The sequence below is a fragment of the Chenopodium album genome, chromosome 11 (genome assembly GCF_948465745.1).
Source record: "Chenopodium album chromosome 11, dcCheAlbu1.1, whole genome shotgun sequence".
In the NCBI taxonomy this organism is placed as follows: domain Eukaryota; kingdom Viridiplantae; phylum Streptophyta; class Magnoliopsida; order Caryophyllales; family Amaranthaceae; genus Chenopodium; species Chenopodium album.
The window spans coordinates 21,223,269-21,243,384 of NC_137844.1; the positions used below are offsets into that span (position 1 = coordinate 21,223,269).

General features: G+C 37.3%; 1 protein-coding gene across 1 annotated transcript; it reads right to left on the bottom strand.

Moving 5' to 3' along the window:
* Positions 1-1,333: 1,333 nt before the first annotated feature.
* LOC145567485 (T-complex protein 1 subunit delta) lies at positions 1,334-3,395 on the bottom strand. The gene has a single exon (XM_081626779.1). It carries the CDS (start codon positions 3,272-3,274, stop codon positions 1,670-1,672), a length of 1,605 nt encoding a protein of 534 aa, XP_081482905.1. The 5' UTR covers positions 3,275-3,395; the 3' UTR covers positions 1,334-1,669.
* Positions 3,396-20,116: the final 16,721 nt, after the last annotated feature.

The window sequence follows — 20,116 nt, forward strand, 5'->3', positions numbered from 1 at the left end:
CTGCTATACTTCAAGTGTCCGGTGCGGATCTTCCGACACCTTGACATGACAATCGAATATATAGTGGCCTTATATGATAAATGTTAAAGGAACCGACACCGTGTCGGACACTTCACCCAAATACAAGTATGTGCAACATAGGATAGAATAAAATTACATAGATAAATAAGGGCTTGCCCATTTTGAAAAATGAATTATTTGAAACAAGATGTGCCTTCATTACAAGCAAGTAAAATATGGATTCTACTTGCTTGAACTTTATTTATAATTTACACTCCCTCCGTTTTCCTAAGTTCTACTCACTTTATTCCTTTTACGACAACTCTTTATTTATTTTTTATCATCCACAACCTCACTTTCTAGGACCAAACTTTATTTAATAAATCTCTTACTCTCTATCTCTCTTCTTTAATACTAAAGTACCAATAGCATCAACGCATGGTCCTCATGCATCATTACTTTTCCTTGGTTTATGTAGCTACGAGTAACACTTGGCAAAGCGATGCAAGTAAAACTTTATTTTTTGGGTCTGTAACTAGGTTTTCCTAATACATATATAGCATAAATATGATGAACATATTCCAGCTTCTTCCTTACAGCAACACAAAACAATATGCAGGACTTTCAATAATTTTTTGTCATATATCCAAAGATTTCACTCCAGCCCAAAAGCCAAAACAGAACCTTTGACTTGACAGGCAACTGGGACACTTTTCAAATCCCAGCAAAGTCCATGCCCAGTAAAGAATTCAAAATATTTACTCCTTGAGCCGTTTCAGTCTACACACTCCTCCCCCCCCCCCCCCCCCCCCCCCCACACACACACACACACTCTAAAAAAATGGAAGAATATGCAAACATTCTCTACAGCATAAGCTTCCAACAACCCACACACACACACATTCTAAAAAAATGGAAGAATATGCAAACATTCTCTACAGCATATGCTTCCAACAATTCTCAGTATCACACATCACAGTCCTAGAAAAACAAGTTTACGTTCTAAGTATTCACATTCTCTAGACTTAAATCCAAAATACATGCTAGACTTCCCTTAATTAAGCATGGAACCTAGATTAAACTGGAGGATACATCAAACAAGATAGCATTAACAGCAGAAACTGTGTAAATTAAGCAATTGTCTGGTGAAATAAGCAATTGTCTGGTGAAATAAGCAATTGTATGGTGAAATAAGCATCATAGTAAACACCATAGTAGATGACTCTCAACTGAAACGACAACTAGAATATTCCAGCCTTGTGTAATAAAACACCATCAGAGCACATTCTATACTTAAGTCACTCACAAAATCATAATAGTAAATCTGTTTAAGGAATATGAAGTACAAACTTCGTAACACACAACATAAAGAAATTTTTTGCATCAGAATCAATACAATCCACATCTGAGGAGAGAAACGAGACTATATCTTCCAGTGACCAAGAGAACTAACCTAAAAGCTGATTAAACTCAGATGCACATAAAAAGATCTTCAGCAAACATAATAAATCGAAAGTAAAAAGTAAACTTCAGCAGAGAACAGCACTCAAAATTTTACAATAAAACCATAGCTAATCATGTGGACAGCACAGTGCCAAATCGAAATCCTAAAACAGCAAAAATAAAAGAAACGAATTGGCATTGATCAGCAAAATCATACCACATAAGTCTACCGCACAGTAACTATATCATCAATCTTCAAAATCATCCTAACACACTCTGTTGCCAAGGATATTGCACTTGTACTGACCAGCAATGGCTGCACCACATTCTCCTCTAAAATATTAGTGATCTGCCCCTTCCTTACATTGATTCCGGCATTGATCTCTCCTTGAGCATGCTTGTTTCTCAATTCGGTAACAATTGAAATTGGGTTCAAACCTGCATTTTCAGCCAAAGTATACGGGATAACCTCAAGAGACTCAGCAAAATGCTTAACACAGTATCCTTCCATTCCTTGAAGAGACTTGGCCCATGCCCCCAGCTGCCTTGCGAGCTCAATCTCTGGAGCCCCACCACCAGCAATCAAAAATCTCTTACTCACCAAACATCTCACAACACACAAAGCATCATGCAAACTCCTCTCAGCCTCATCTAGAACCAACTGGTTTGATCCTCGAACAAGAACAGTTGTAGTCCTTCCCATATTCTTAATCCCAGTAATCTTCACAATCTTCGATTCCCCAACAGATACCTCCTCAACCATATCAGCATGACCCAGCTTCTCAGCTCTAAAATGCTCGACATTCGCAATAGGCAAACAGTTCAAAGTCTTGGTAATGAACTCGATATCATCCCTCTCGATATCCTTAATCACCAATATCTTCGCTTTAGCCAAGTAATGAAGCGCCAAATCGGTGACAGCATCCCTCAAAATACTCTTTTGAATTAAAAGCACATTACACCCAGCAGACTTAATCTTCTTAATCATCCCCAAAAGGTAATTCCTCTCCTCCTTCAGAATCCGATCCATTTGGGTATAATCAGAAACAACGATACTCTGCTCGATATCAGTCTTAGGAGGAGAAATCTGAAACTGAATCACACCAATCTTGGCATTCTCCATCCTAGTAAGCCCACCACTAGAGTGCGAAACCTTCTTATCGAAGACCAACCCTTTAACCAACTCAGTATCATCAACAGTTCCGCCATGTTTCTTAACAATCTTAATATCTCTCAAATCAACCATATCAGGTTTCTCAGGATCAACAACAGATAAAACAGCATCAACAGCAAGAGGAGCTAATAAAGAAGAATACTGACTTACAACCTTACTATTCAACGAAGTAGAGGCAGACTTCACAAGCGAATCCCGATCCGAAAGCTCCAGCGGCACCGCCATCGAAGTAAGAACATGAACGGCATGAGTGGAAGTTTTATGGAGCGCGTCAGATATCACGGTAGGGTGAATCCCATGAGAAAGAAGGAGAGAACACTGCTTAAGAAGCGCACCAGCAAGAACAACAACAGTAGTAGTGCCATCACCAGCAACAGTATCCTGAGATTTGGAGAGTTGTACGAGGAATTTTGCGGCAGGTTGAAGAACATCCATTTTGTTGAGAATGGTAGCGCCATCGTTGGTGATGATTACTTCTCCAGAAGCAGTTTGGATCATCTTGTCCATACCTTTGGGACCCAAGGAGGTGCGGACGGCGTCGGCGACGGCTTGGCCTGCCGCCATGTTTTGCTGGCGGATATCTTCGGTGCGCTTGTTGTCAACGAAGGTCTCGACCTTTGCGGAGGAGCGTGGGGCTTGGACTGCGGGTGCCGCCATTGTTGCGGAGGAGAGAGAAAAAAGTGAGTTTTGGGTTGCAGGGGAGTGAGAAGAGAAGGTGTGTAAAACCCTAAAATGAAATGGCGGAGGAAATATGGGAGAGAGAGTGACACTACTACACAATTCGTGGGAACCGGTGGTAGTTCTAGACTTCTATAGATTGTGAGTTTCAATTTCAAAAACCAAAAAAAATATGAATTTCAATTAAAGCTAATTTTAGTTTAGTTCAGTTCAACACGAATTTCAGTCCAAAAGGACGGAGCCTCATACTTCGTACTCTTTGTTACTACTAATTGATTGCCCCAAAAAATATTGTTTATTGCAACTTCTTTTTGCTGAATTAAAATTATTTTTACTGAATTGAAATAAATTTTACTAAAATTAAATTATTTTTACTAAATCGAATTAATTTTGTAATTTTGTTGAAATGAAATTATTTTTACTGATACTCTGTTATATTTTTTTAAAAGTTAAGTTACGTAGTAAATTTTTAAGGAAAAATTAATGTCAATTTTCTAACTGACTTAATTCTCTTTTTGTGGGTTTTGAATTTTATGATCCAAAACTATTTATCTCGCAAATTTACGGGTCAAACTTAACTCGACTTGTTGGCTCGTTTTATTTTGTGGGGTGTTCTTTTCAATATCTTTATAAACACATTAATTGGGAAATGAAGACCTTATTTTTTTATTGAGTTTGATCATTCATTCGCCATTCTACATCCATTTCTCTCTCTCTCATTTATCTCTATCTCTCTAAGATTCACGCCAGTCGTCACTCATACCAACCTACCAACCAACACAATTGCACCCACTGCACTCACATAACCCATATCGCGCCACTAACCGCTATATGGTTTAGTTTATATAATATAGATTACCAAGATAGTCGACGAATATAAAGTAATGCTTTAATTTAAGTAAATGAAAGTGTAATTGGTACTCAAAAAGGAGATGGTTAAATTGAGTACGGTACCAGTTAGTGTATTTATAAAAAAATCCTTAAATAAAGGGGAATCAGAGAGTGTGGAAACCAGCAAAGTGAAAACAGTAATACGATAAAAATATAATCATTTACCGACTCAGAGCCTACGTTCTCCCTACCCTAATTAATCAACTCAAAAACACACAAAAACAATTACAACTAAGGCTGAGCAAAACTATCAAAAAAACCAAAAAACCAAAAACTCGAAAACCCCATCCGTCCGATCAGAAAATTAGGGTACCCGATCTGATAACCATAATCATTCGGGTTTCTGATCCGATAATTTGTTATCAGGTACGGTTATTGGGTATCATTTTAAAATTAACGGTTACCTGATCTGATTCGATAAGTAATTTTTTGTTTTTTTCTACTAAAATCTATTATTTTGCCAAATGTTTCGGGGATTTTTGTGTCATGCGGGAGAGTTACGTCACCAAAACTAGATTCCCTTCCCCTATACCTGCAAAACAACGAAAACTCCGGTTGGTAGGAGTTCCGCCTCCGACCATTAAGTTAGAACCGGTCGAAGTTAGGTAGTAAAAAGTGCGGAAAGTAAAGTTAGATCTTCTCGGATCTTGAGATCAGGTGTGTCTCTGATGTAAGAGAATTGATTGTATGTAATAAAAGTAGTGCCCCCAAATTAGAGTAAATCTCCCTATTTATAGGGTAATGAGAATCAGTGCCCCCCTTTTCTAGGTTAGTAACCTAGGTAAATGGGCTGCGTCGTTTTTACGACTTTCTCGAGAATTATGCTCTTAAGGCCGTTTTTTCCTACTGATTGGGGATGCCACATATCAGATGGTGATTGGTCCTCGTTGGACCTCTTTTAGGGCAACACGTGTCACCTTCTGATAGTGCCATGTGGCCTGGGTATTTTACCCAAATCATTTGCCCCTCATAGGGGTGACGTGGCATGCCACGTGACGCCTGTGACACTTGTCAGTTTGTTATTGGTGAATAGTAAAAACCTTTCACCTTCTAGGGAAATTATGGGGATGCCCCTAAATTTACCCCTCTATAAATAAGGTTTTACCTCCCTCCCCCCCCCCCCCCCCTCATTTTTGACATTTTCACAAAGTCTAGAGAGAGAAAGTTTCAACTTCTAAAAAGAGAGCCTTATAACCGCCTGAGTGTTTTCAAGACAATTGCTTGATTTTCTTCCCGCCTGATACAGCCGGTTAGTGCTTGATACCTCTTTCTTTCAGAAAAATACATTTGAGGTATCGTCTCTCTCCCTCTCATCCTTTTTCCATTTGTGCACTGTAATACCCCGTATTTTTATGTATTTTTATAAAGTATTTAAGTATTAATAAAATGTATTGTTAAGGGCTCAAGTATTTTAATTAAATATTTTAAAGGGTTAAAGTATTTTAAATATAAGGTTTTATAAAAGTAAATATATTTTGGGCCAAACGTTTATTAATTATTGGGCAATGTAAATTATTCCTACATACTCTTATTGGAATAACCCATTCCAAAACCCATAACTTAAGCCCTATCCCATAACTTAAGCTCACATCTTTATAAGCCCAAATTTAACCCTACACTCTCTACTCTATAAATATACCATGAATCCCCAAAAATTTCCGACACAAAAAGGTTAGTCTTATTTTCTTTCTCCTTTGTTTTATTAATTTGTGTAATTATAATTATTGATTTATGGGTTTTGATTTTATTGTTCGAAATTAATTTAATTAGTATCAAATTGTATTTTGATGATTAAACTTTATAATTTCAAATTTTATAAATGTCATCATTTTCAGATTTTGTAAATTTTATAACCTAGGGTTTTTAATTATTGAAAATCACGATTTTAGGGTCTTTGCGAACAATTGATTTAAGGCTTTTATAGTAATGATGTTTGAAATTTTGGTGATTATAACTACTGATTAGTTTAACTTAATTCCAGATTATTTTGAACACATAAATTCGTGTTTTAATTTTTAGATTTCCGTTCGTTAATATTAATCCCGTTTTAATCCCGATCAGGTTCTGAACTCATCCAATTTTGATAAAAAAGTAGTGTTTTCCATGTGGAAACAACGTTTTAAGAAAGACTCACTACCTTTGGTAAAGGTAGTGAGAACCACCCTCTCGTGGCCAAATTCAGCCTCTAAATATGATTTTCGGGAAGTTTTTGATTTTTAACGAAGTTTTTTTTTTATGCTTTAAATTTTAACCTTGAGTTTAAAGGGTAAGAGATAATTTAATGTTTCTATGGATAGTTTAAGTATAAAGATGTATTTTGATGAAGTTTTAAAGGGTTTTTGATTAGTTTAAAATGCTGGAATTTTATTTAAAGTAGTATAATTGTGATTTTAATGAAAGGGTGTGATTACCCATTAAAAAGGAGTTTAATTAGGGTTTTTTAAATAATTTTCAGATTTTTTTTAAGTAGTCTAAAGTAAATTTAAGTTGCTGGAAATTGTGTATGTAAGGAGAATTAATATAGTATTATTGTCCCTTTATATAGGAGACTTGATTCGGGAACTGTTGTAGTGTAATCGGCTACTTTAAGGGCTTATTTGAGGTACGTTCGCGTACTTAGCATAATTATGTTGATGTAGTAGCATGCTAAATGTGTTTGATTGATTACAAGTAATATCATGCTAGGTTTGGAATGGAAATTATGATTTGGATGTTATTGGTGATTGGATTATGAAACATGATTTATTTGTGATGGATTATTGAATGGAAAATAATAGCTTGGAATATTATTTATGAACCACATATTTATTTATGGCATGATAGAGAGCATGTTTAATTAAACTAAATGTTTAATTTGGTTTGGAATATTGGAAAGGAATTTTTATTATGGTTCACATAATTTTTATTGATGCTATAAGCATGAGGAAAGAGCTATATAAGTGTCCATGTACACGAGGAATAAATTGTATGTTGGTGCCTTAGTGCACTTAAGGTGTTTTTAACACCGAGGGATAGGATTTGTGGCGCTTTATGTGTTTAAGGTGTCATTGGCACCGAGGTAGAATTAAAAAGGGTTCAACATTAAATATTATGTGGTCACTAATTATTCAAGAATTAAATTGGTGTATTTGATTGATTGAATAATTATTGTTGATTGAATGATTATGGTTTTGAGAGTCATCACCAAGTTTAATAATCTGTAAATAACGTAAAGTGAAAGAGATTGCGCACCAAAACTCTTGGAACGTATATACCTTGAGTATGAACATATGGGGGGAGTTATGTGACTTTATATTTGATCATAACTTCTACTGGAGTATAGGACGTTGTACATTCCTTTTATTATTATTATGTGCAGGAATTCCGCCACCTATGTGCGGTTTTTTATGCTTGCACGGTTAGCTCCCGTGTCAGTAACCTCAATTTATTTGGGGGAGGTTAGTGGAAAACCCGTTCGATGCGTAATCAACGCTAAATAAATTATTTAGTGTCTAGTGAGAACTTTTATTGATTGTTGTAAGTTTGAAAAACAGGTGCAACGAGGTAAGTTGTGTATTGATAGGGAATTGTATGTTAGTGTGTTAATTACGCTTATGTACTTAGCTTTGCTGATTATGTGTTTTGTGTGTTTGTTGGCTTTGTCTTTATCTTGGCCCTATGATGACCCATTTTTAATGGAGAGTAGTGGAAACAAGTGGAGAGAAGCTTTCAGGTGATGAAGCATATTCGTGAATGGACATGAGTGAAGAGCGAATCATGCTAATTTCCATAAGTATAGGATGTGTTTAATGCTTTGTTTATTTATGATACTATTATTGTGCATGACTAACGAAAAGGTTTTGAGTTCGGTTTGGTTTTAATAAGGGCCTATAATGGTTCCAAGTTGTAGGTTGATTTTATTTTACTTCGTTTGACTTTACTTTCGTTGCTTGAATTTTTCAAGTTGACTTGTTTTGAAAGGTTTTGAAATTAGTCTTCCGCTGTGTGTCTTTGATAGTTGCCTTAGCCATTTTCACAGTGCCGGTAATGCCTTAGATATTCCTATCCAAAGTTTTAAACAGGGCAAAACAAGTATTTTAAAATAAAGGAATTTCTAGGGTGTTACATGCATATTGTTTTAAATAAATGGATTCACCATCATCACACACGGCACAACCTAGGACATTAGTCAGCCGTTCTCCTGGTGCAGCTGAGTCTAGGACTGGGGGTGCCATCTCAGGGTGTTTGGACCACCCTTGTTCTTCCCTAAATTTGATCGTCCCTGTGTCTATGTAGGACATTATGGCTCGGATAAGATGGACGACACCTACTCCGGAATATAGAGAAGAGGGCACTGTAGAAGTGCCGGTTGAGGACGTTACATCGGTTAAGGAAGAAGTTATACCGGTTAACGAAGAGGTAGACTTTCCCCCGGGTGCACCCAACACTCCAAGTGATGGAATTTTTGAGGAATTTGAACAACAGGAGGAGTGCGAGCAGGGGGACGGCGAGGAGGCCGTCTCTGTATCTAGCTCTGAGAGAAACGGTGAAGAAGTGGACTCTCCGTCGGAATATGAAGAGAGTAGCAGCAGCTCTTTAGAGCCAGTTAAGGATAATGCGGAGACAGAACGTCGTCACTGGATTAATAAAAATGACCCGTATCAGATTCATGTGTAATACCCCGTATTTTTATACGTATTTTAATTTAAATAAGTATTTTGTAAAGTATTTAAATAATTTGAAATGAATTATTTACGGCATTTTAACTATTTATTTAATAATTTTGGAAATACTTTATTTTATTATTTAAAAATATAATTTAAATATAGTTTGGGCATGTGATTTTATAAAGGAAATTTTTAAAAAGTCAAAGTCAAAAACAAGTTTGAATAGGAAATGGATTATTAAGGGTAGGAAGGGAATTTAAGTTTAGGAGGGTTTCTAGAGAAAAGGGGTATAAATATTCAACACATGGGCAAATTGAACTTTACCTAGAGTGGAGAATACCCAAAGGTAAGTTTTCTCTCTCTCCTCTTATTTTCTCTTTCTCTCTCTTAATTTCCCCTTTCCCCTTTCCCTTTTAAAAAAAAACACCACACACCACCACCATCACCGGTGGCCGGCTGCCACCACTACCACCACAGCCGGCCGCCGCCACCCGCCAACAGCCGCGGGGGAGGTGGCGCCGACCACCCTCCCCCTTCTTCTCTTTTTCGTGCATCATCAAAAAAAAATTTTTTTTTTTTTGCTTTAATCTTTCATCTAATTAATTATTTTGGGTTTTGTGATGGTTTTTATGATGTTCTATGATAAGTGTAATGTAAATAAATTTTCAGATTTGATTTTGAATTAAAAAGCCCCAAATTGAAAACCCTGGGTTTTTAAATTATTGCATATTAAAGGAATTTGATTATGGTTTGGTTTAAATTATTGAAGTAGGTGTTTTAAAACATATTTACAACAAATTTGATGATTTAATAAAGCTGGAAATTTTGTTAGTAAGCCATAATTAAGTTTCTTGAAGGAATTTTTGACTACCCATTAATTGGGATTAAAGTAAGGGGTTTTAAATTAATTTTTAGCTTGTTTTAAATAATTTATGAGTGATTTAAGGAGGGTTGCTGGAAATTTGTGTGGAGTAGATTTTAATGCTTATTTATAATTTTGGATTGTAGGAGATTTCCAAGTGAGTGATTTGATATAGTCGTGGCGATTTTAAGATCGTATTCAAGGTACGTTCGCGTAATTGGTATTTATTTGATGATGTAGGAACATGCTATGCTTTAAATAATTAATACCAAATAGTATCATGATAGATTTTGATTGGAATTTGTTGCTTGGTTGATGTTGGTGATTGAATTATGAAGCATGGATTATTTGTGATGGATTAGTGATGGGAAATAATTAATTTGGCATGTTGTATATGAACCACACTTTTATTATTGACATGATAGTGAGCATGTTTAATTAAACTAAAGGTTTAATTTGGTTTGGAATATTGAAAAGTAATTTTATTATGGTTCATATAATTTATTGATGCTATAAGCATGAGGAAATAACTATTTAAGTGTCTATGTACACGAGGAATAAATTATATATTGGTGCCTTGGTGCACTAAAGGTGTTTCTAACACCGAGGGATAGGAATTTTGGCGCATTATGCATATAAGGTGTCTTTGACACCGAGGTAGATTAAAAAGGGTTCAACATTAAATATTATGTGGTCACTAATTATTTAAGAATTAAATTGGTATGTTGAATTGTTTGAATAATTATAATGATTGAATTGTGTTATGGTTTGAGAGTCATCACCAAATCTAATAATAAGTAAATAACGTAAAGTGAAAGAGATTATGCACCAAAACTCTTGGAACGTATATACCTTGAGTATGAACATATGGGGAAAGTTATGGGGTTTTATATTTAACCATAACCTCTACTGGGAGTACAGGACGCTGTATATTCCTTTTTATTATTATGCGCAGGAATTCCGCCACTTACGAGTGGTTCTTTTATACTGACACGGTTATCTCCCGTGTTAGTATCCCTTTATTGGGGCAGATTGGGGGGAAACCCGTTCGATGCGTAATCAATGATAAATGAATAAGTTAGTATTTTATTTGAGGGTCATGTTGTATGTTGTATGCTTGTAAATAGGTGCAACAAGGTAAGTTATGTGATGATAGGATGAAAGCATGTTAGTGTATTTCATTTACGCTTATGTACTCAACATTGCTAATTGTGTGTTTGTATGTTTGTTTGGCCTTGTCTTTACTTTGGCCCTACGTTGACCCATTCAGGTGATGAAACATATTCATGATGGGCATGAGTGAAGAGCGAATCATGCTTAGTTTCCATAAGTTTATGATGTGGTTTATTGCTTTGATTATTTTATTTATTTTGCTTGTGAGACTAACACAAAGGTTTTTAAGTTGGTTTGGTTTTTAATAAGGGCCTACAATGGTTCCAAGTTGTAGGTTGACTTCATTTTACTTTGGTTTGACTTTACTTTTGTTTGGTTGACTTTTAAAGTTGAATTATTTTGAATGTTTTTAAAGAGAGTCTTCCGCTGTGTGTCTTTGATAATTGTCTTAGCCATTTTCACGGTGATGGTAATGTCTTAGATTTTCCTATTTTGAGTTTTAAAAAGAGCAAAACAGGTATTTTAAAGGAAAGGAATTTCTAGGGTGTTACATCATGTGTCTGCCAAGGATAGGGCAAACGTTGATAGACTTTAAAATGAAGCATCCCCTTGGGGGGAATTATGACATCCGGGTGCCGCCTAAGCTAGGAACCATTGCATGGGAGGACAAGCAACAAAACACCAATGACTAATTTGGTTGTTATGAGGCGGCGTTTTTAGCCGTTCTCCGTTTCCCCCTCTATGACGCAATAAAGGCCATCCTTAAAGGATATGGCTTAGGCGTGTGGCAGTTGATCTGACCCCAAACTCCTAGGTCAACATTCTGGGTGAAAGGAATGGTGTCATTCGAACAAGTGTATTATTCCGATAGAGGGTTTGGAATTATTAGAAAGTTAATTATTTTGTGAGGTCAAGTGATCGAAATTCTTAGCTGGAGGCCGTTTCCGATCAGTAATATTAATGTATAATTAATATTACAGCTTAATCTTGACTGAACCCTATGGGTCACACCCAGTCAAGTAATCGATCTGTGACTACGATAATCCGAAAGGAATTAATGAGTCATTAGAGTATTATGAGCATAGACGTCGGATATCAAGCTAGGAGCATCGAAACCAAGCGTCTCAAGTCGAGTTGGATTTATGAAACGACGCGACGGTAAAATTGATATGTCTATTTTATATAGTATTTTACCCCGTCCCTTGGTCTTAATTAGTAGTACTTTTGGCTCTTTAGAGCCACTTTTATTACTAATATGTGTTTTCTAGTGTTTTCGTAGTTTTGGTTGAGTTTTATAGGGAATTGCACTCTTGGAGCATTTTCCCAGGATTTAATGAAGCGACTACGAGCAATGGAGGAGCACGACCATCTTTCGTAGCCCAAGATCGGTTAGAGTCATCGAACCGGTGATTAAGGGCTCGACTTATGAGAAGATGAGGCATTGGACCGAATGATTAAAGCCCCAAGAAGGATATTTGGTTTAAGCCGAGTTACAAGACTAAACAAGGGTCTCCGCCCGATCGGGCACGAGAAGAGAAGCTCACGAAGAAAAAAAGGCGGGCCCGATCGGGCGGTGCTTCGCCCGATCGGGCGCGTGTTTCTAAGGAGAAGTTTAAGCGTCGTTTAAGTTGTTTTAACTTAGGATTTTCGAGCTTAGTATTTATACGCTTTTGTTAAGCGAGTTTAGTATCCTTTTCTCCCTTTTCCTTACTCTTTCTCTCTTTCTCTCTCTAACTTTTCTCTCTCTCTCTCCTCTTAAGCTCTAGTATTATTTTCTCTCTCTACAACTCTTTGTTTAGTTCCATCTCTTGTTTCCTTCAACTTTGGTAACGATTTCTTCTCCTTTAATCTCAGTTATTTATTCTCTCTCTTTCATCATGACTTGTTTAATTGCTTTGTTTAGTTTATATTTAATTATGTGTGAGTAGTTTTCTTTCTAGGGTTATGGGGATCCATAAATGATATGAAGGGGTAATTTATTATTGTTAATTGTCAATGCTTGATTAATTTCCTATTAATTGATTTAATGCTATGAGGTTAGATTTGGCCAGATTTAATTCGTATGAGTTTAGCAATATTGATTTGAGATTCGAGAGATGAGAATTGATGTTTAGGCTTAGTTTCAATAGGCAGACTGATTTATAAATGGTTAGGTCGAGATTCGAGAGATGAGATTTAATACCGGTAAATTAACTCTGTGATTGTAATACGTAGCGAAAGCCCTTCATGATCTGATTAATGGATGTATTGATGATTGATTGTTATGTTTTACCTTGGAATATTATTTATTGGTGAACTTATGCCCTAGGTCTTTTATCATTTGATTTCTCCCTACTCATATTCTTCGTAGTATAGTTCCTTTAAATAACAACTTTTGGTTACTTAATAATTTAGATTATAATAATTAATTAGGAATAGAAAGACTCGTTTCCCTGTGGATTCGACCCTACTTCCCTATCTATTATTAGTTAGTGGTTTTAGGAATTACTTTTGATTAGGTGATACGACTTTAGCCTGTCAAAATTTTGGTGCCGTTGCCGGGGAAACAGTTTTATTTTTATTTCTGATTGTTTTTATAGTCTAGATTATTTTCTTTCGTCCCAGAGAACGTAAGTTCTTTGGGAAAGTTCTCATATTTGTCGTCTAGTTCTTTGTTTATACCCAGGTGTTCCAAATCAGGTTACATTCCTTTTGATCCTGAGATCGAGCGCTCTTTTCATAGCAAAAGAATTTATACAGGCAAATACTGGCAAGTTCTGGTGGTAATATTCCTAGTGGCCCTCCATCTGATTTAAGTGATTTAGAAGTACCTTCAGATTCAGAATCAGAGATGACGGCACCTAAGAAGCTAAGTGATTATTCGCAGCCGACGCTTACAGATTTTCCACATCTTACTCCCACTCCGGCTCTTGATGGGGTATAATTCGAGATTAAACCCCAATTTATCACGATGATAGAAAGGAAGCAATTTAGTGGAGCTAAGGGTGAAAACCCAAATCTTCATATTACAGACTACTGTCAATATTGTAATACCATCAGGCAAGCTGGGGTCACACAGGACCAAATCAGGGAGATTCTCTTTCCTTTTTCTTTATGTGGAAAAGCCAAATTATGGTATAATGGATTAAATAGAACTGCACTTGGTATAACTAACTGGGAGACTCTTGTTTTAAATTTCTATAATAAATATTACCCTGTAAAGAGGACAGCTTTGCTAAGAAGCGTAATTCAAAACTTTGCCCAAGAGCCAAATGAAACTTTGTATGAGGCTTGGGAAAGATTTAAAGATCTGCAGAGGGAGTGTCCCCACCATAATTTGGCACAGTGGCAGTTAATCCAAGCCTTTTATAATGGGATTGAAAATTTATCTAGAACAATATTGGATTTTGCAGCTAGTGGGAGGTTTATGAACCTTAATGTTGATGATGCAGGTCAAATTATCGAAGATATGGCAATCCACAATTCCCAATATGGGAATCCTAGAGGCTTTGCTAACAAAGGGAAACATAGTGCTGACTCTATATTCTTTTTACAAGCTCAATTAACCTCTATTTGTCAAAAATTAGATAATCTTAGTACTGCAAATATAGCTAATGTTTCTGCAATTAATAATAATGCTAATGAGGCTTTCTGTGAAAATTGTGGAATTGTAGGTCATTGGGAGCAAGATTGCAGGAGTTCCGTGGAGCAAGTCAATGCCTTTCAAGCTTATTGACAGAATGACCCATACTCCAACACCTACAATCCCGGGTTCCGGAATCATCCATATCTTTCTTACCGGAGCACCAATGTTCAAAATCCGCCACCTCCACAACAATCACAGGCGCCACAACAACCACAACAGAAATATTACCACCCCAATGCTGGCCAGATGAAACCAACCACAACAACCCTCCTCATCTTCCGACCATGCTTTGGCAGAAATTAGAGCGATGCTGGCTAGTATGCAAAAGCACATGGAGAGTAGAGATGCTTAAATTGATTCGATCATAGCACATAATAAAATAGTAGATAATTAAATTGCGCAGATTTCTTTTACTTTACAAGCCCGTCAACAGGCAGCACAGCCAGCACAGCCAACCAGGCCTACGGATCAAGCTTTCGCAATTACTCTAAGGAGTGGTTCACACTATGAAGGCCCCCCTATGCCCAGAGATGACCTGTTTTAATGAATAATGCTAATCCTGATTCCATTAAACCTAACAATGTTGCTAATATCCCTGCAGGGCTAAAAGGTTGTACTAATATTTCTGATGTTACATTGCAGGGTAAATCTCCAAGAAAGGTTGCAATTCAAGATAAGAGTAATGATGTTCAAAAGCCAACTATCAAACTACCATTCCCCAATCGACATCTGAAAACTAAAGTGGATAAGCAGTTTGGTAAGTTCCTGGAGATGGTGAAAGATTTACATGTAACAGTTCCTTTCACAGAATTAATTACACAAATTCCTGCATATGCAAAATTTATGAAAGAAATATTGACTAGGAAAAGGTCTATTAGTGAGGTAGAGACTGTCGCTTTTACTGCAGAATGTAGTGCCGTACTACAAAATAAATCTCCACCTAAACTAAAAGACCCCGGTAGTTTTTCTATTCCTTGTCATATTGGCAATCTGAAGATTGATAATGCATTATGTGATCTGGGTGCTAGTGTTAGTGTCATGCCATTGTCTGTGTGTTCAAAGCTAAATATGGGTAAATTAAAATCTACTAATATTACTCTGCAAATGGTCGACCGTTCTTTTAAATACCCCCTAGGTATTTTAGAGGACGTTCCCGTTAGAGTAGGTAAATTTTTTATACCTGTTGACTTTGTTGTTCTTGATATGGCTGAGAATTTGCAAACTCCAATCGTTTTGGGTAGACCATTCCTTAATATTGCGGGAGCAATTATAGATGTACAAGGTGGCAAATTGACACTATCAGTAGGGGATGACAATATTGTTTTTAATTTAAATAATGCCCCTAAAAGCCCCACGATTGAGGAGAAGTGTATAAGCATTGATGTGGTTGAAAATAATTGTTCTAATGAGCCCCAAGCTCTTGTTAAGGATCCCTTGGTGGCGGTATTTTATGTTGCATCTTCTACAGGTAAAACTAAGACATGGAAGGAAGAATTGGATGCAATAGAACGAGCTCTATATTGTGAAGGGCTTGGTTTTGATGATGAGCACCAGGAGCAAGGTGATTAGGTTGCGATAATTGAGCCCTTAATGAGATTCCCACTTGATCGCGTAGTAGTGGGTCAGTTGAGTGGGGAACCAAGGCAATTTGAGCCTAAGGAGGTGCCCCTTGCAATTAATGATAAAGAACCTCCAGTACAAGCTACGGAAGATCCGCCCCCGACCGGGCGAAGTCTCGCCCAATCGAGTGCGAGAAGAAGAAAGATTGTGGCCTTAATTTCGCCCGATCGGGCGAACCCCCGCCCGATCGGGCAAGAGAAGAGGTCTGTATACGACAAATTTCGCTCGACCGGGCGAGATGGCGCCCGACCGGGCGCGTGAAAGAACTTTATCGAGGACACAAAATCACACGATCGGGCGAAGAGCCGCCCGATCGGGCGCAAGGTTAACGAGTTTATGTCCTTATTTTCGCCCGACCGGGCGCGCCTCCCCCCTTTCCCGCTTTATTTTTCTTTTTCCTTTTCTTTCCTTTTTCTTTTTATCTTTTCCCTCTTTGCCTTGTCTCTTTCTTAAAACCAGATGACGTTTAGCCATGCTAGGCTAATTCCTGAGCCAATGAGGACATTGTCTGACTCTGGCTTGGGGGAGTTTTCGGATTGAGGTATGGTTTCTTTCTTTTATTGCTTTCTAGTATAGTTTTATTGCTTTCCTATATACAAAATAAAAAAAATGAAAAATAAAAAAAAAATCCAAAAATACGTTCCAATGAATTGTAAATCATGCTTCCCTGTGCCCCATACTTGAAAAAAATAAAATTTGTTTTGATTCTTGGTATATAACGATGAGCACTGTGGATTTGTTGATCATGATTTGAAGTTTGATTGCTTAGATATCTTAACATGAGTCAATTTTGTCCAACTACTTATGAATATAGTGTTTGACTAGTTGATTTGGTTAGGAATGTGTGATAGTTCCTGGTATGTCAATGAATTTGATTATTGATTTGCAACTATGAGTAATGTTTATATGATTCACTATTATGCACATTGTGGAGGACGAAGGCGTTCATTCTTTTAGGTAGCCTTCAGACGATATTAGATACACTTGTTCCCTTCTTGCTACCCATGTTGCTGCTTGTGCCCTTTTGTTGTTTATTAGCCACATTACAAGCCTTTTTAGCCCCATTGGTTACTAATCCCAAGCTTGGCTTGGGGGAGCTTTTAGTTAGTGAGGTGAGGGAGTTGTAGTGTGCATATAATTTGCACAATGTGGGAATATAAGATGAGTAATTTGTTCTTTGGTTTTGTGATGGGAAAAAAATAAGAATTTGTGTTTCAAAGTTAAATTCCAACGTGAGATAAAAAGAGAAAAAAAAAAGAGCAAAAGAAAAAAATGTTTCAATGATCAAGTGTTCTATGTGAGGGTTACTCAAAAGAAAAGAAAGAAAAAAAAGTATCAAAATTGAGTTCAAAGTTTGTTTATTCACTCTAGTTCTATGTCATCATATCTTTATGAGTGAAATTTGTGACTGTTGGGATTGTTTGATATGTTTGGAGTTATACTTGGTGAGCTTTTGTTGGAGTTGAGTTGTGATTGGAGATGATTGGGTCATTATTTATTTTTGACCTTGGTTTTATTAGGATTTGCTCCCTTAAGCATGGATTTTCTCTCACATTTCCCAAATATTTTCTACCCTTTATCCTAGCCTTACATTACAAGCTTTGAAAACCTTTTGACCTTTGTGCATAGAATTGTGTAGATGTGAAAGTAGTTGTTTGTCAATGTAAGGGATGACTTGATGTATTCCGAGTCGACTATTAGGTTGAGTGCTTGTCTTTTTAAACACACGAGTGTTGTGAGTTTGGGAGGGCATTGTTCACATAAATGAGAGTTGAGTGTGTGAGCATTAGTCTTGAATTCTATATGCTCTTGTGGTTTGCTCTATTTGACAATTGTTAGGGAGGACAAGTGATTGGATGGATGAGATTGGTTGATGTTGAAGCATGTTTATTAGATTTTCCTTGAATTATTTGTGCTTGATTTTGATTATTTGGGGTGAGGCATGTTTTATTTATTTATTGATGAGCTCTTTGCTTAGGGGCAAGCAAAGGTTCGGCTTGGGGGGAGTTTGATATGTCTATTTTATATAGTATTTTACCCCGTCCCTTGGTCGTAATTAGTAGTGCTTTTGGCTCTTTAGAGCCACTTTTATTACTAATATGTGTTTTCTAGTGTTTTCGTAGCTTTAGTTGAGTTTTATAGGGAATTGCACTCTTGGAGCATTTTCCCGGGATTTTATGAAGCGACTACGAGCATTGGAGGAGCACGACCATCTTTCGTAGCCCAAGATCGGTTAAAGTCATCGAAACGGTGATTAAGGGCTCGACTTATGAGAAGATGAGGCATTGGACCGAATGATTAAAGCCCCAAGGAGGATATTTGGTTTAGGCCGAGTTACAAGCCTAAACAAGGGCCTCCGCCCGATCAGGCGCGAGAAGAGAAGCTCACGAAGAAAAAAAGGCGGGCCCAATCGGGCGGTGCTTCGCCCGATCGGGCGCGTGTTTCTAAGGAGAAGTTTAAGCGTCGTTTAAGTTGTTTTAACTTAGGATTTTCGAGCTTAGTATTTATACGCTTTTGTTAAGCGAGTTTAGTATCCTTTTCTCCCTTTTCCTTACTCTCTCTCTCTTTCTCTCTCTAACTTTTTTCTCTCTCTCTCCTCTTAAACTCTAGTATTATTTTCTCTCTCTACAACTCTTTGTTTAGTTCCATCTCTTGTTTCCTTCAACTTTGGTAACGATTTCTTCTCCTTTAATCTCAGTTATTTATTCTCTCTCTTTCATCATGACTTGTTTAATTGCTTTGTTTAGTTTATATTTAATTATGTGTGAGTAGTTTTCTTTCTAGGGTTATGGGGATCCATAAATGATATGAAGGGGTAATTTATTATTGTTAATTATCAATGCTTGATTAATTTCCTATTAATTGATTTAATGCTATGCGGTTAGATTTGGCCAGATTTAATTCGTATGAGTTTAGCAATATTGATTTGAGATTCGAGAGATGAGAATTGATGTTTAGGCTTAGTTTCAATAGGCAGACTGATTTATAAATGGTTAGGTCGAGATTCAAGAGATGAGATTTAATACCGGTAAATTAACTCTGTGATTGTAATACGTAGCGAAAGCCCTTCATGATCTGATTAATGGATGTATTGATGATTGATTGTTATGTTTTACCTTGGAATATTATTTATTGGTGAACTTATGCCCTAGGTCTTTTATCATTTGATTTCTCCCTACTCATATTCTTCGTAGTATAGTTCCTTTAAATAACAACTTTTGGTTACTTAATAATTTAGATTATAATAATTAATTAGGAATAGAAAGACTCGTTTCCCTGTGGATTCGACCCTACTTCCCTATCTATTATTAGTTAGTGGTTTTAGGAATTACTTTGGATTAGGTGATACGACTTTAGCCTGTCAATAATCAAGCAATGAACAAGTAGTAAATACCCCTAGCATCGGAATGCCCCGAGAAAATCGAGTGCTTGGGGCATGGATGCTATCGTGGGCGCCGCACCTAGGCGAGGCTGCTAGCAGCGCTGGCTGGTGCGGGGCACCGCATGCTAGGACGCTAACAAGCTAGCAGCGCTAGCAGGCCAGCAACATGCTAGGCCTTGCTAGCTGCTGCTAACGTAGCGCACCTTGCACAAGAAGCCCGTAAAAAGCAAGCATGGCTTACGCTTGCTGGGCTTGCGCGCATGGCAGAAAGCAGCCCAGCGCCCAGCATGCGCGGGCTGCTGGCCGATAGGACCAACTGGCAGGCCATACGACCAGCTGGCTGGGCAGGCCAGCTGGGAAACCTTGGCGCCCAAGGATGGTAACGCCAACTCGCGCACGACTGTTGGCCTAAGCTTGTGTGTGTGGCGGTTTTGTGAGGAGCCTTGGGGAGGAAGGAAATGGTCCCCTCCCCTTGGTGGTCTTCACCTACTCCTTCTCTCTTGCTATGCCACTTGTTGATTCTTGATTGCATTGCCTTTTTATTTTGATTTTTGATTTAAATAAAATAGAAAAAGGGATTTTACCAACTCTCCCACATTGATGGGAGAGAGGAATGTTCATGGGATTTTCTCTATAAATACCAAGCTTTGGGATTTGAGAAAATCCACTTTGAGTTGTGAGC